At 46.3% G+C, this 15,959-nt stretch overlaps 1 protein-coding gene across 1 annotated transcript in view; it reads right to left on the reverse strand.

The window, feature by feature from the left end:
* The window catches only part of klhl24a (kelch-like family member 24a), a 29,089-nt gene extending 14,495 nt beyond the window's left edge, over positions 1-14,594 (reverse strand). Inside the window, exons 1-3 of the mRNA XM_078563547.1 lie at positions 14,453-14,594; positions 4,867-5,831; positions 3,896-4,080 (exon numbers count right to left, since the gene is read on the reverse strand). Of these exons, the coding sequence (XP_078419673.1) occupies positions 3,896-4,080; positions 4,867-5,786 (1,105 nt within the window). The 5' untranslated portion in view covers positions 5,787-5,831; positions 14,453-14,594. The remainder of the gene's footprint in view (positions 1-3,895; positions 4,081-4,866; positions 5,832-14,452) is intronic.
* Between the last annotated feature and the right edge of the window lie 1,365 nt (positions 14,595-15,959).

The following is a 15,959-nucleotide window of genomic DNA, read 5'->3' on the forward strand; positions in this document are numbered from 1 at the left end:
ATCCTGTTCCAGTGAACATGTCTTTCAACCTGCAGCCATTGTAATTTTAATCCCCAGTCCATCAGAAATAAAAAGATATGTTCCTTACACAACCGTCCCATCTCCAACCTCCCTTTCCTCTCCAGAGTCATTGAACATGCTGTCACCTTCCAATTCCATGCGCTTCTTTCCCAGAACTCCTTGCTTAGATCCCTCCAATCAGGTTTCTACCCTGCCATAGCAATAAAACGGTCCTCAATGAAATGAAAATTGGCATCCTGCAACCATGGTAACCTATCCCTCCTCTTCCTTCTTGACCCGTCAGCAGCCTTTGACACAGTTGACCGCACCATCCTCCTCTATTGCCTCTCCACTGTCGTCCAACTGGTTTGGACTGCTCTCACCTGATTCCATTCTTATCTATTTAATTGTAGTCAGAGAACCACCTGCAATGGTTTCCCCTAAACCGTTACCTCTGGTGTTCCCCCGAGGATCTATCCTTGGCCCCCTCTTTTTGCTCATGCACATGCTGCCCCTGGCGATATCATTCGATAAAAGGTCAGGCTCCACATGTACACTGAGTACCCAGCTGTACCTCACCATCACCTCTCTCGACTCCTCTGCTTTCTCTATTTTGTGGCATTGCTTGTCTGACATCCAGTATTGGATGAGCAGAAATTCCTCCAAATAAACGTCAGGAAGACTGAAGCCATTTCCACAAACTGCGTTTTACTGGCTTCATCCCTTTCTCTATCGACTGTTCACAACCTCGGTGTTGTGTTTGACCCTAAGGTGAGCTTCCAGCCACATATCCATCACGAAAACTGCCTATTTCTATCTCTGTAGTATCACACAACTCCACCCATGCCTCAGTTCATATGCTGCACAAGCCCTCATCCATGCTTTTGTTACCTCTAGGCGTGACTATTTCAAAACACTCTGGCTGGCCTCCCATCTTCCACCTTCCATAAACTTACGCTGATCCAAAATTCTGCTGCCTGCATCCTAACTCACACCAAGTCCTGTTCATCCATCAACCCTGAGCTTGCTGACCTACATTGGCTCCTGTTTAAGCAACGCTTCAATTTGAAAATTCTCATCCTTATTTTCAAACCCCTCTAATGCCTGGCCTTTCCCTAATACTGGAATCTCTTTCAGCCCTACAACCTTCTGAGAAACCTGCGCTCCTCCAATTCTGGCCTCTTGCACCTCCCCAATTTTAATCCCTCCACCATTGGTGGCCGTGCCTTCAGGCCTCTTGGGCCGAAGCTCTGGGATTCGTTCCCTAAACATCTTTGCTTCTCTAACTATTTTTCCTCCTTTAAGATACCCCTTAAAACCTGCCTCTTTGACCAGCTTTTGGTCATCTGCTCTAATATCTCCTTACATCCCTAAGTGATAAATTTTCTTTAATAACACATCTGTGAAGCGCCTTGGGATGTTTTAATGGGTAGGATTTTTGGATCGTCAGGCGGGCGGGCCCGGGAGCAGCCGGGAAACAGTCCGCCGCCTGCGATCGGCCCCCGACCGCGATTTCACGCTGGCTGGCCAATTAACGGGCAGCCAGCGCGGAAGGCGCGCTGAGAAGCTCAGCGCTGCCGGGATGGGGGCGGGTGGAGTGCGAGCGGAGAAGTCTGCACATGTGTGGGGGACCGTGTACTGAAAGCTCCCTGAAGGCAGGGAGCTGCCTCAGGGAACAGAAGAATTGTAAAATCAAGAGTGAAGATTTTGAAAACGTGAAAAACATGTCCCTATGGGACACGGGGAGAAGGCGGGAGAATGGGGTTGAGAAACTTATCAGCCATGATTGAATGGCGGAGCAGACTCGATGGGCCAAATGGCCTAATTTCTGCTCCTATGTCTTATGGTCTTATGGTCCCCACATAAGACTCACTCACATGAACAAGGGCATAATAAAAATGCAGTCAAAGCATTTTAAAAAAAATTAATGTTAGAAACCATGGATGAGGTTTTCTAAAAGATCCGAAGGCCATCTGGCCGATTCACCCGCTCACAAACCGTAAAGTTGGACGGGCAGAGAAAAATAACTTCTAATTAATTGATCAATGACCTTAATAGGCCTCTTAATTGTTGGTGGGTGCGCTGCTGACTGTCGCGCGCGCCCACCGACCGAAACATCATGCGTGTGCGCGATGATGTTGGGATGCACACCTGGCGCCATTGCGCGCTATGTTACGCCCGATTGGGTTGGGAAGAGCCTGCCCGCGGGATGTCAAATCCTGCCCAATATGTTAAAGGCACCACATAAATGCAAGTTGTTGTCGGACTGTAAACAGTAAGGAGGACAAGGACACATAAACCAAAACAAAAATAAAGGCACTTACTCGGAGGAGAACATCTGGTAAATTCCTGCTGCGCTGTGTCAATCCCAGGCAAACCCCCAAGGCAAATTTTACAGTTCATGTTGTTACCTCAAAGTTCTCAAAAACTGTTATGCAAATCAGATTGAGAACTGCTAACTGTTAAAAACTGCCATGAAATCTCCCTTTAAAACTAGAACCATTTCCAACTCCAGGAACACTGATCCATTCTGAGACTGTGGCCTGGACTCACACATAAGCAGTACAGAACTTGTGCATTGCTATAAAAAAGAGACAATCTGTCAAAGCTTTTCATCTTGCACTCATCAGGACAGGCACAAGCTCAAAGAGAACAACAATTTATAATGCATAGGAAAAGCGGTGCTGGTTGGTTGGCACATTGCCTCTGATTGGTAGAGGTGTTGTCATGGAGCATTAAATGACTGTTCTTAGAATCGTTGCCTCATTGGTGGATCCACTTGCAATCAGAGTACCAGGGACAGCTGGTAAAAGCAACCAGAGATAACAGCTATTTACCGGGACCTGAGATTTAAACTCAAAATGCGTTCTCCAAGGTTCCATGATGGTACGGTCAAGATCAAAAATCTAAACATTGCTTTACCACTGTGTAACGTGCCCTTACAAAAATCACAGGAAGTAGCTCACAGAAGAGATTTAAAGTGATCTTTGTGTGCCAGTTGGAGCATTAATGTCCAGTTTGTAAATCGATCTCCACCTTCAATGCACTCACCCTCTTCTTGCCCTGACCCCATATTGTACCTGCACTTGCTGGGCTCCCTGGGTTGTTCACCAAATTTCTTGCTTCTTCTGAGCAGTTTGCCGATGCAATGCAGATGAAGCGCAACCACTAAAATAGTTTAGGCCTCCAACCATCTCCACTGGGTGACCAGCGAACTCACTCTGCCCACCTCCCACCCGCTGGAAGTGGTCATTTGGAAGTCGAGTCTTGGACATGAAAGCTCTTGGTGTGGTACAGTGAGTTCTTGTCAGTTACTGTTAGGGACATGTAGGTATGAGAGGAAGGGGAGGAACAGGGGAGGGAGAGGCAGAGGGAATGGGGAGAGTGAAGATAAGAGGTACTGAAGGTCAGAGAGAGTGGAGAAGAGGGAGGAGGGAGAGTGAGAAGTACAGAAACTGAGGGGGAGAGAGACAAACAGGTAGAGAGAGAGAGGCAAGGGCAGTGAGTGCCAGAGAGAGAGCAAGTCAATTCAGAAAGTAGGCAGAGAAGGTGCTAATAGAGAGTATGAAAAGAGGTTAAAGCAGAGGTAAACAGAGGGGTTGAAAGGGAAGGGAAGGCACTCAGTTGAATGCTATCTCTTCCTTCATAACACCTCCTGATGGGAAAAGGGAGAATCAGAAAGGAAACTGTAGGGTCGCAGCAATGACACAATGAACTGTGCTAAAAAGCTATGAGAAACAGTCACATACTGCTCGCTGAACAACGTCTGAATCATTAGGTATTTTCAGTCCCTCAAGCTCAATCCTGAACTTCTGACCAACTGTATCATCCAGTCCCAAAGTGTGAAAGGGCAGAATCTGACCCACTCAATCTCTCCGTGCATGGATTCCCTTACCTGACACAAGAATGTCATTCCTTAGGGCGCACACAGCATACTCAGATTTGGTGAACTCTGGGAGTTTAGCCAGCGACTTCCACTCTCCAGTCATTGGGTCATAGCATTCAGTGTAAGGCAGATTGAAGCCTCCAACTCGCTCACAGCCTCCCACCACCACAATAACCTCGGAGTAACCTGTGGACCTGGGGGGAGGGGATGCAAAAGTAGAAAGGTAGGATGGGTACTCACATTGGATAGCAAAATACTACAAAACATCTATAGGCCAAGTGTAGCCATGTACCTGCTGCCATGTGTTTCAGGGGCTTGATGCACCATAGAATCAACAATGAGTCAGGCATCATGCTCCCTTGGTAATATTACCATGGCAACTGACAGGCCTGGGAGCCACAATCTGGGGGCTGGTTAAAATTTGCCTTTGTTTAGTACAAATCCCAGTTGGTCTACACCAGATGTCCCCATCAACCTTCCGGGATAATAAGTTGACAAAATGGCACTTGGCACTCCTCCCCTTAGAGAACAGTACTCTCCTCAGGGAGCAGTACTATCCTGACACACCTCTGTGACTGAGATGGGGTGTTGAAGGCAGGATCAGAGATGCCTGTGTTCCCTCTAAGAGGTCCTCTAAACATTCCCAGCCTAATTCCGATCCAAGCCCTCCCTTTACCAGCTATATGTCATTTAGGCCAAGTTTCCAAATTGCAGCCAATCGATAAGAATCACCTGTTTTATATGGGGTCATGTGTCAGGACCTGGACTGACATAGTCTAACCACATATATCTCAGGTCTGCCTCAGCTCTCCACAGCTACCAGTTATAATAATACTTTCAGCCCATTTACCACCTAATGACTGACCACCCAAGTATTTCTGTCATGGTCAGGTCTCCAGTCAGCTTATCACAATACAGAGCATAGTGAGGTTTGGGGTATTTCAAACAAGAAAGTTAGGTTTTTGTTCCCATCCCCTCACCTGCGAGGCCTTGTCCGCGGTGACATCATCTCGTTGCCAAGCACGTGGTACCTCCTAGCCTCATGCAGGAGTTGGTAGCACTCAGGAGAGTTCTGGATCAGCTGGTTCCCTTCCACCGTCTGCACAAAGTAATTGGGATGCAGTAGGGGGAGCCTGACATGAGTCAGCAGCTCCCTCATCATGGGCCTCCTGCGGTCAATGTCATGATAGACCCAACGCATCACTGACTCATACACCGTTTCTTCCTTGCTGATGACCAGATCGTCACTGGAGACGTAGTCGATAAGCTCGTCCTTCTCCAGTCCCAGGAACTCCTCGTGCAGGGCCACCTCGGAGAACATCTGCAGGCCAAAGCATCTGCACTTGGAGTGCAGCGGCTTGAGGGAGTGGGTGTCTGCAAACTTCTGGATGCCCAGGCAGTTACAGGGGTCAAGCTGCTCCTCCAAGAACTTGGCGCAGGCATCTCGGATGGCGTTGATCTGGAAGAGGCTGGAGGTCTCGAAGAGGTACTGCACATTGTCCGTGGTGATCCTCACCTTTCCAGTGTAGACATACTGCAGGAACTGGTCCATGGCGTCGGCAAAGATTCCATTGATCTCCACCAGCATCTCCCTGCTCTCGCGGTGGTCATTGCAGAACATGGCCCTGAAGTAGCTGCTACAGGAGGAGAGGATGGCGCGGTGGCAGGGGAACTCACGGCCTTCCACGCAGATGACCACGTCGGTGAAGAGTCGGCTGTCCCTGAACTCGTTCAGCATCTCCAGGATGCTCTCAGCATGGGATGGGCCCAAGGAGAAGTCAAAAATGTCTTGATTAACCGCGGGCTTTTGGTCTACTTCAAAGACTTTGCGTTTGGTGACAGGCGAGTCACGGAAATGGCTATCGTCCCTGTTAATGCGTCGTCCCAGGATCAGCACCATGGCTTTATCCGGTCACTCAGTGCAATAAGAGAATCCTGAATTATCCTGTAAGTAGAGAGAGGCTAATTCAATTAAAATTTCAATAATAATATTTACACATTATACAATAAGGATATTATTCTTCCACTTCTTGTGTACCGTATAGAGTGGTAGTGTTATTATGGGCAAAGGGGTAATAATACCTCTACGAAAGGGCAGTGTTATAAGGAGTAATGGGGTAGTATAATCCTTGTTGTATACAGCACACAGGGAATATGGACCACTGATGCAACAATTGCTCCAAGACAGACCTGTTAAAAGAACACAAAATATCATAGTTGCTCAGGTGTGACATTTAACATCTGCCTTTTATGACACCAAAGTTTCCATTGAACCTTCCTGGCACAGAATTATCACCTTAATATTCAGAGCATTAACAGTTTTCTGTTCATAAAACTGTTTGCTGAAAACCTTTTATCCTGCTTCTTGCCCATAAATTCCATCCTATCCTTCAGATTTTGATTCCCCTTTGTCTACAGTCTAGGGATCCTATTCTCTATTGGGTGCAGTGCTGGAAGAACTGGTTCTCCATTCATAAAAACAAAAAACAGCAGATGCTGGAAATCCAAAACATAAATAAAAAAATACCTGGAGAAACTCAGCAGGTCTGGCAGCATCAGCGGAGAAGAACAAAGTTGACGTTTTGAGTCCTCATAACTCTTCAACAGAACTAAGTAAAAAAGGAGGGGTGAAATATACTTTTACTTTTTTTACTTAGTTCTGTTGAAGGGTCATGAGGATTCGAAATGTCAACTGTACTCTTCTCCGCCGATGCTGCCAGACCTGCTGAGTTTCTCCAGGTATTTTTTATTTTTTGTTTTGGTTCTCCATTGAGTACAGTGCTGGAGGAAACTGATTCTCCATTGGATACAGTGCTGGAGGAAACTGATTCTCCATTGGATACAGTGCTGGAGGAAACTGATTCTCCATTGGATACAGTGCTGGAGGAAACTGATTCTCCATTGGATACAGTGCTGGAGGAAACTGATTCTCCATTGGATACAGTGCTGGAGGAAACTGATTCTCCATTGGATACAGTGCTGGAGGAAACTGATTCTCCATTGGATACAGTGCTGGAAGAATTGATTCTCCATTGGGTACAGTGCTGGAGGAAACTGATTCTCCATTGGGTACAGTGCTGGGGGAAACTAATTCTCCATTGGATACAGTGCTGGAGGAAACTGATTCTCCATTGGGTACAGTGCTGGAGGAAACTGATTCTCCATTGGGTACAGTGCTGGAGGAAACTGATTCTCCATTGGGTACAGTGCAGGAGGAAACTGATTCTCCATTGAGTACAGTGCTGGAGGAAACTGATTCTCCATTGAGTACAGTGCTGGAGGAAACTGATTCTCCATTGGGTACAGTGCTGGAAGATACTGATTCTCCATTGGGTACAGTGCTGAAGGAAACTGATTCTCCATTGAGTACAGTGCTAGAGGAAACTGATTCTCCATTGGGTACAGTGCTGGAGGAAACTGATTCTCCATTGGGTACAGTGCTGGAGGAAACTGATTCTCCATTGAGTACAGTGCTGGAGGAAGCTGATTCTCCATTGGGTACAGTGCTGGAAAAATTGATTCTCCATTGGATACAGTGCTGGAGGAAACTGATTCTCCATTGGGTACAGTGCTGGAGGAAACTGATTCTCCATTGGATACAGTGCTGGAGGAAACTGATTCTCCATTGAGTACAGTGCTGGAAAAATTGATTCTCCATTGGATACAGTGCTGGAGGAAACTGATTCTCCATTGGATACAGTGCTGGAGGAAACTGATTCTCCATTGGGTACAGTGCTGGAGGAAACTGATTCTCCATTGGATACAGTGCTGGAGGAAACTGATTCTCCATTGGGTACAGTGCTGGAGGAAACTGATTCTCCATTGGATACAGTGCTGGAGGAATCTGATTCTCCACTGAGTACAGTGCTGGAGGAAACCGATTCTCCATTGGATACAGTGCTGGAGGAAACTGATTCTCCATTGGGTACAGTGCTGGAGGAAACTGATTCTCCATTGGGTACAGTGCTGGAGGAAACTGATTTTCCATTGAGTACAGTGCTGGAGGAAACTGATTCTCCATTGGGTACAGTGCTGGAGGAACCTGATTCTCCATTGGATACAGTGCTGGAGGAAACTGATTCTCCATTGGATACAGTGCTGGAGGAAACTGATTCTCCATTGAGTACAGTGCTGGAGGAAACTGATTCTCCATTGAGTACAGTGCTGGAGGAAACTGATTCTCCATTGGATACAGTGCTGGAGGAAACTGATTCTCCATTGGATACAGTGCTGGAGGAAACTGATTCTCCATTGGGTACAGTGCTGGAGGAAACAGATTCTCCATTGAGTACAGTGCTGGAGGAAACTGATTCTCCATTGGGTACAGTGCTGGAGGAAACTGTTTCTCCATTGGATACAGTGCTGGAGCAAACTAATTCTCCATTGGGTACAGTGCTGGAGGAAACTGACTCTGCATTGGATACAGTGCTGGAGGAAACTGATTCTCCATTGGATACAATGCTGGAGGAAACTGATTCTCCATTGGGTACAGTGCTGGAGGAAACTGATTCTCCATTGGATACAGTGCTGGAGGAAACTGATTCTCCATTGAGTACAGTGCTGGAGGAAACTGATTCTCCATTGGATACAATGCTGGAGGAAACTGATTCTCCATTGGGTACAGTGCTGGAGGAAACTGATTCTCCATTGAGTACAGTGCTGGAGGAAACTGATTCTCCATTGGATACAGTGCTGGAGGAAACTGATTCTCCATTGGATACAGTGCTGGAGGAAACTGATTCTCCATTGGATACAGTGCTGGAGGAAACTGATTCTCCATTGGATACAGTGCTGGAGGAAACTGATTCTCCATTGGATACAGTGCTGGAGGAAACTGATTCTCCATTGGGTACAGTGCTGGAGGAAACTGATTCTCCATTGAGTACAGTGCTGGAGGAAACTGATTCTCCATTGGGTACAGTGCTGGAGGAAACTGTTTCTCCATTGGATACAGTGCTGGAGGAAACTGATTCTCCATTGGATACAATGCTGGAGGAAACTGATTCTCCAATGGGTACAGTGCTGGAGGAAACTGATTCTCCACTGGATACGGTGCTGGAGGAAACTGATTCTCCATTGAGTACAGTGCTGGAGGAAACTGATTCTCCATTGGGTACAGTGCTGGAGGAAACTGATTCTCCATTGGATACAGTGCTGGAGGAAACTGATTCTCCATTGAGTACAGTGCTGGAGGAATCTGATTCTCCATTGGATACAGTGCTGGAGGAAACTGATTCTCCATTGGGTACAGCGCTGGAGGAAACTGATTCTCCATTGGGTGCAGTGCTGGAGGAAACTGATTCTCCATTGGATACAGTGCTGGAGGAAACTGATTCTCCATTGAGTACAGTGCTGGAGGAAACTGATTCTCCATTGGGTACAGTGCTGGAGGAAACTGATTTTCCATTGGATACAGTGCTGGAGGAAACTGATTTTCCATTGGATACAGTGCTGGAGGAAACTGATTCTCCACTGAGTACAGTGCTGGAGGAAACTGATTCTCCATTGGATACAGTGCTGGAGGAAACTGATTCTCCATTGGGTACAGTGCTGGAGGAAACTGATTCTGCATTGGATACAGTGCTGGAGGAAACTGATTCTCCATTGGATACAGTGCTGGAGGAAACTGATTCTCCATTGGGTACAATGCTGGAGGAAACTGATTCTCCATTGGATACAGTGCTGGAGGAAACTGATTCTCCATTGGATACAGTGCTGGAGGAAACTGATTCTCCATTGGGTACAGTGCTGGAGGAAACTGATTCTCCATTGGGTACAGTGCTGGAGGAAACTGATTCTCCATTGCGTACAGTGCTGGAGGAAACTGATTCTCCATTGAGTACAGTGCTGGAGGAAACTGATTCTCCATTGGATACAGTGCTGGAGGAAACTGATTCTCCATTGGATACAGTGCTGGAGGAAACTGATTCTCCATTGGATACAGTGCTGGAGGAAACTGATTCTCCATTGGATACAGTGCTGGAGGAAACTGATTCTCCATTGCGTACAGTGCTGGAGGAAACTGATTCTCCATTGAGTACAGTGCTGGAGGAAACTGATTCTCCATTGGGTACAGTGCTGGAGGAAACTGTTTCTCCATTGAGTACAGTGCTGGAGGAAACTGATTCTCCATTGAGTACCGTGCTGGAGGAAACTGACTCTGCATTGGATACAGTGCTGGACGAAACTGATTCTCCATTGGATACTGTGCTGGAGGAAACTGATTCTCCATTGGGTACAGTGCTGGAGGAAACTGATTCTCCATTGGGTACAGTGCTGGAGGAAACTGATTCTCCATTGGATACAGTGCTGGAGGAAACTGATTCTCCATTGGGTACAGTGCTGGAGGAAACTGATTCTCCATTGGATACAGTGCTGGAGGAAACTGATTCTGCATTGGGTAGAGTCTGAGATGCTGATTCTCTACTGCCTGTGGCTTGTTGTGGTCTATCCATTTTCCTCTTCGTACCACTCATGGGTTACTCAGAGCTGCCATTTAAGTGGGCTGAGAAGGCTGTTGCTGCATGATCTATTCCACCTGTAGCCTAACACCATGCCTGTAACTGGGTCTCCATTCAATGATAATGTATTCCAACAGTGACTGATAGATTTATGGGACCACATTGTCCAAATTCCATACTTACCCGAGTTATATGGGTGGATTATCATTCCAGGGTCGGGAACCCTATGCCCAAAATATTTCCAGGTCCTGACCCTGCACTGTGTCAGCGGCAGTGATGCCACGGAATTTTCAAAATGGCAGCCACTCATTGGACCAGAGGCGAGTTCAGTGCCTAATACGGGCATTGGGCGGGAGATAGACATGGAAGAATAACTTAAAAGACAAATGGCAGCCATGACTGGGCTTGCCATTATCTCTGCAACTCGATGAGCAGGGAGAGGAGAGGGCCAGTGGTGGTTTGGGCAGCTGTTTCCAGGCAACCCGACGTTTTTTGAATTCCTCCCTTGAAGCCACGATCAAAGCTGTGTTAAACAGGAGCTGTACTCTTCCCTCCAGGTATAAGTAAGAACTCCAGTAAGCCAGACCAAGCAGGCATGGCTATGGCTGGCAGCAGCCTCACGTGCCTCTCTAGAATCCTAACACTCTTTCCTCACAAAATCAAGCCTCTCAGCTCTAGTAATGGAAGCTCTGCACCACTGCATGAGCAACTGAGTTTCACTCTCCCCTTTTATGCAACTTTTTCACACTGCTGTTATGAGCACTAATAGCTTCCCGCTGTCCTCCCAAAAGTAGTGCTCAAAAGGGTCCCAGGCCCTCCATTTTCCCCATGCTGGCTATTTCAAAATTATTAACTGTTGCTCCCAATACTCCTAAATGCGCTCTAAAACAAGCTGAACAAGCCAATTAATTGGAGGCATGTGGTTTGGCAGCTCCACCCTCCCGTCCATTCTTTTTAAAATCTAATTGAGCCATCAGAACCCAGTGACTCCTTCCAACCGTGCAATTTTCTGGGCCTGCCCACACCTGAAGTCAACCACATTGGCGACTGAAAATTCAGCCCATAAGAATCATTATGACGCAGAAGGTTGCTATTTGGTGCATCGAGTCCATGCTGGCTATCTGTAGAGCAAACCCACCAGTCCGAATTCCAGAAGATTTCAATGGTTACTGATTAAAGGCTGGTGGTCTGGCCTATTTTCTCTCCAAACTTATGGCACTGAGGACACATTTAACATCACTACCATCCCAGCTGAGATCAATTTTGGTTGGAAGAATGAGGAGTGGTAGAAAGGTTGGAAACCAGAGGACACAAAATTAAGACAAAAGAATCAGAGGTGAACATGAGGGAACATTTTTACATAGTGAGTTGTTACGCCCTGGACTGCACTGTCAGAATGGATGGTAATAAGTTTCAAAAGAGAATTGGGTAAATACTTGAAGTGAAAAGATTTAAAGGGCTATGGGGAAAGAGTGGGGTGGGGGAGGGGTGGGGGCAGTGGGATTAAGTTGATTGCTCTACCAAAGAGCTGGCACAGGCACAATGGGCTGAATGGCCCCTCTATGTGCATGATTCCATGAATTAATTCAGTATTGCCCAGCAGTATACCCTCTTGATATCCACTGTTCAATAATATCAGTGACAAGCAGTGAGAGGGGGCTGTGGCTTCATTGAATGAAGGTGGTTTACCTATACTGGGGAGCTGTAAGTTTGTTTAATAGATTATCCTTGTTTACATGAGGAAGCTACCTATAAATATTAAGTTATGGAATAGGACTACATGTATCAGTTTTGGAGGTGGGGTTTGTGCCGCTATAACGTAAATCAGTCCACAAAAATAGGAAACTAACAAGAGTGTTACGAAACAGGAAACTGTTGAATAACCTTCCAAACAATGAACCATAACACGAAGCCCCCGTAGAACTCTCATGATGACATTTATGTTGCCTATTACAGGGGTGTGACATATAACCCAGGGTCTGCAAGGGTTGGATTTATAAATTGACAGCGCTTCCGTTGTTTCAGTTAAAATTATAGTCATATTATAGGGGAGTGTGCTATCTAGTGGCCCTAAGCTTCACTGTTGACTTGCAGCGGATCAATGTTACAACTGCGCAGCATCACTCAAACCAGCAATTGATCACATGATGCATGTAAAACAGCACACACAGAACGGCCCACACACAAAACGATACACAAACATAACTAGACACAGAACAATCCACACATAGTACACACAAACATACTGACACACAGAACGATCCACACAGAATTACACACAAACATAACTGCACAAAGAACGACTCACACAGAGAACTACACAAACATAACTACATTCAGAACAATCCACATAGTACACACAAACATAGCTACACACAACGACTGACACACAGAACTACACACAAACATAACTACACACAGAACCCACACAAAAACATAATTACATACACAAACATAACTACACACAGAATGACCCCCACACAGAACTACACATTCAAAACTACATAAGGAACTACACACAAATATAACTATAAACAGAACTACACACAGAACTATACACAACGATCCAAATACAAGCCACACACAAACATTACACACAGACAAACCCACGCACAGAACTACGCACAGAACTGCACACACAAAATAACTACATACAGAACTACACAGAAAACTACAGAACTACAAATTCGGAACTGCATTCAAACATAATTCCACACACATATACACACAGGCGCAACATTTGACAGACACGCACTTCCAAGCTTAGACATCCCCCGTTGATGTCAGGCAGTGTTCCCTAAAATGTTTACCAACATAAGGAGAAGCGATCGTGCATTTCCAGCTGCATCAAAACATGCACCACCCCAGGAAGCGTCAGTTTCCCAGACATTAACAGTAACAGCCAGGACAACGGTGCTCGGCTCCTTAGGGAAAAGCGGTTCCTAAATAGCACCTCTCCTTGACATTCAGACTTAGCCATGTTTCACCTTTTACCCAGTCAGGACAGGCCCTGCCTCTGACTAATTGCCCAGTACCTAGTTCTTGGACAGAGGCAAAAATAGAAGTTTACTTTAAATTCCCTCAGCACTGACAGCTCTCGACTCGATCAACCTACTTCCCTAAATCGCTTTAAGGACGCGGGGAGCCCAGTCCAAAGCTGCCAAGAGACACGGAAAGGCAGCGGGGACTGCAGTGTTCCTGGGACATGGAAACTCGGGACTCGGCTGATGCCAGGCTGGAACAAGTTACCAGCTGTTTGGGACTTGGGAAAGTTCGAGTCAACAAAGGGCATTAAAAAAAACCATCACATCCGCCAGGGAGCTGAGCGCCAGCTGGTAAACAAAGAGCTGAGCAAGTTTCAGCACAGACGCCCTCTCTTGATCATTCCAGGAATGCCACAAGGAAAACATTCGCTTTGTTGTTTTTTTAAATTTACCCGAGTTTGTATACGAATATAATTTTCAAAAATGAACAAACCGGATGACTGTAGTGAAGAACTGTGCTCCTGGGTGCTTGTGTTTTCCCCACAGTTTTATCTATCCAGGGATTTTCTTTTATTTTTCAAACAACGTGTCCCTCAACACAATGTAAACAAAACTCTTCCCGATCACATGGAAGGAACAATAACATTCGGCGTCAGCACCATCTTTACTTTCTCGCGTGTGTCTTTTCTGTCAGTCTCCAAAGCACCCACAACACTCACCGCCGTCCTCAATCCACACTTTAAGTGACAGATCTTTCCAGACAACTCGTCAGTCACCCTCAAGGTTTTAAAGAATCAGAGATTTGCCACCCCCCCCTCCCCCACACACACACACTAACCGGGAATCAATCCAAACAGGATTAACATTCCCTCAATCGACGATCCGGTAAACCGTTCACAAGTTCACTTTTGTTTTTTTTTCCTTTCTTTTTATAAGAATCTATTTCCATGAGTTGGAGAGAGAGAGCGAGAAAAACATCCTCCTTTATTTCTGCACAAATCCTCCCCCCGCGTTTTGACTCAGAATCTACACAATTTCCCGGTGTGTTTTGAAACAGTTCACTCACTTGTAGAAAGCACTAATTTCAAATGATAAGCATGTAAATGATAAGCCATTCTTACCGATAAAGGGCGACCTTCTCGTCCACAAACGATTCCCCCCAACAGACAATGATAAATGTCCTCTTTAATTTCCTGGTGCTTATTTGTTGATTTCCAGATTAACGGAAATTTAAATCCACTTTCCTTACAGATTGTGCCACTATATACAGTTTTGTTTTCTCTCCTTCTCTATCTATATATATATATAATGTTGGCACAGTTTATTCACTGCTGTTTACACTGTTACAGCCACTCTTTACTCAATTCCCCTTTCCCATTCCCGGCACTCACTCCGAATCGAAACAAAGAGCAGCAACATCAGCACCTATACATTGCATCAGCAAGCGCAAGCTGGGTACTGTAGTTTCCAAATGGAGCACCGCCCCCGACACCGCTCCGTCTCTGGCTGGAGATGGCCAAAGACTACAATTCCCAGGGAGCCTGCGGCGGACCAGGTGAGCCTGCTCGCAATCTCCCACCACCGACAGACAGCCTAGGTTCCCAATCTAAAGGTGTCAGACAAAAGGCAGGGCCTAAAAACAAAAAACTACTGCGGGTGCTGGAAATCCAAAACAAAAACAGAATTACCTGGAAAAACTCAGCAGGTCTGGCAGCATCGGTGGAGAAGAAAAGAGTCGACGTTTCGCGTCCTCATGACCCTTCAGCAGAACTGAGTAAAGTCAGGAGAGAGATGAAATATAAACTGGTTTAAGGTGGGGGGCGGGGTGGGGGGGGGGTAAGAAGTTGGGGGGGGTGGGGCTGGTTGTAGGGACAAGCAAGCAGTGATAGGAGCAGATAATCAAAATATGTCACAAAGGAACAAAGACGTGTAAAAGGTGGTGATATTATCTAAGAGAATGTGCTAATTAAGAATGGATGGCAGGACACTCAAGGTACAGCTGTAGTGGGGGTGGGGTGGAAAGGCTAACAGGGTATTACAGTTATAGATTTAAAAATAATGGAAATAGGTGGGAAAAGAAAGATCTATATAAATTATTGGAAAAAACAAAAGGGAGGGGGAAGAAACGGAAAGGGGATGGGGATGGGGGAGGGAGTTCAAGATCTAAAGTTGTTGAATTCAATATTCAGTCCGGAAGGCTGTAAAGTGCCTAGTCGGAAGATGAGGTGCTGTTCTTCCAGTTTGCGTTGGGCTTCACTGGAACAATGCAGCAAGCCAAGGACAGACATGTGGGCAAGAGAGCAGGGTGGAGTGTTAAAATGGCAAGCGACAGGGAGGTTTGGGTCTTTCTTGCGGACAGACCGCAGGTGTTCTGCAATGTGGTCGCCCAGTTTACGTTTGGTCTCTCCAATGTAGAGGAGACCGCATTGGGAGCAAACATGCCCTCTGACATGTCCTCCTTCTGCCTTAACCGAGGTTTTCCACCCACGGTCGTTGACAGGGCCCTCAACCGTGTCCGGCCCATCTCCCGCGCATCCGCCCTCACGCCTTCTCCTCCCTCCCAGAAACATGATAGGGTCCCCCTTGTCCTCACTTATCACCCCACCAGCCTCCGCATTCAAAGGATCA

This window comes from Cetorhinus maximus, chromosome 19 (assembly GCF_964194155.1).
Source record: "Cetorhinus maximus chromosome 19, sCetMax3.hap1.1, whole genome shotgun sequence".
In the NCBI taxonomy this organism is placed as follows: Eukaryota; Metazoa; Chordata; class Chondrichthyes; order Lamniformes; family Cetorhinidae; genus Cetorhinus; species Cetorhinus maximus.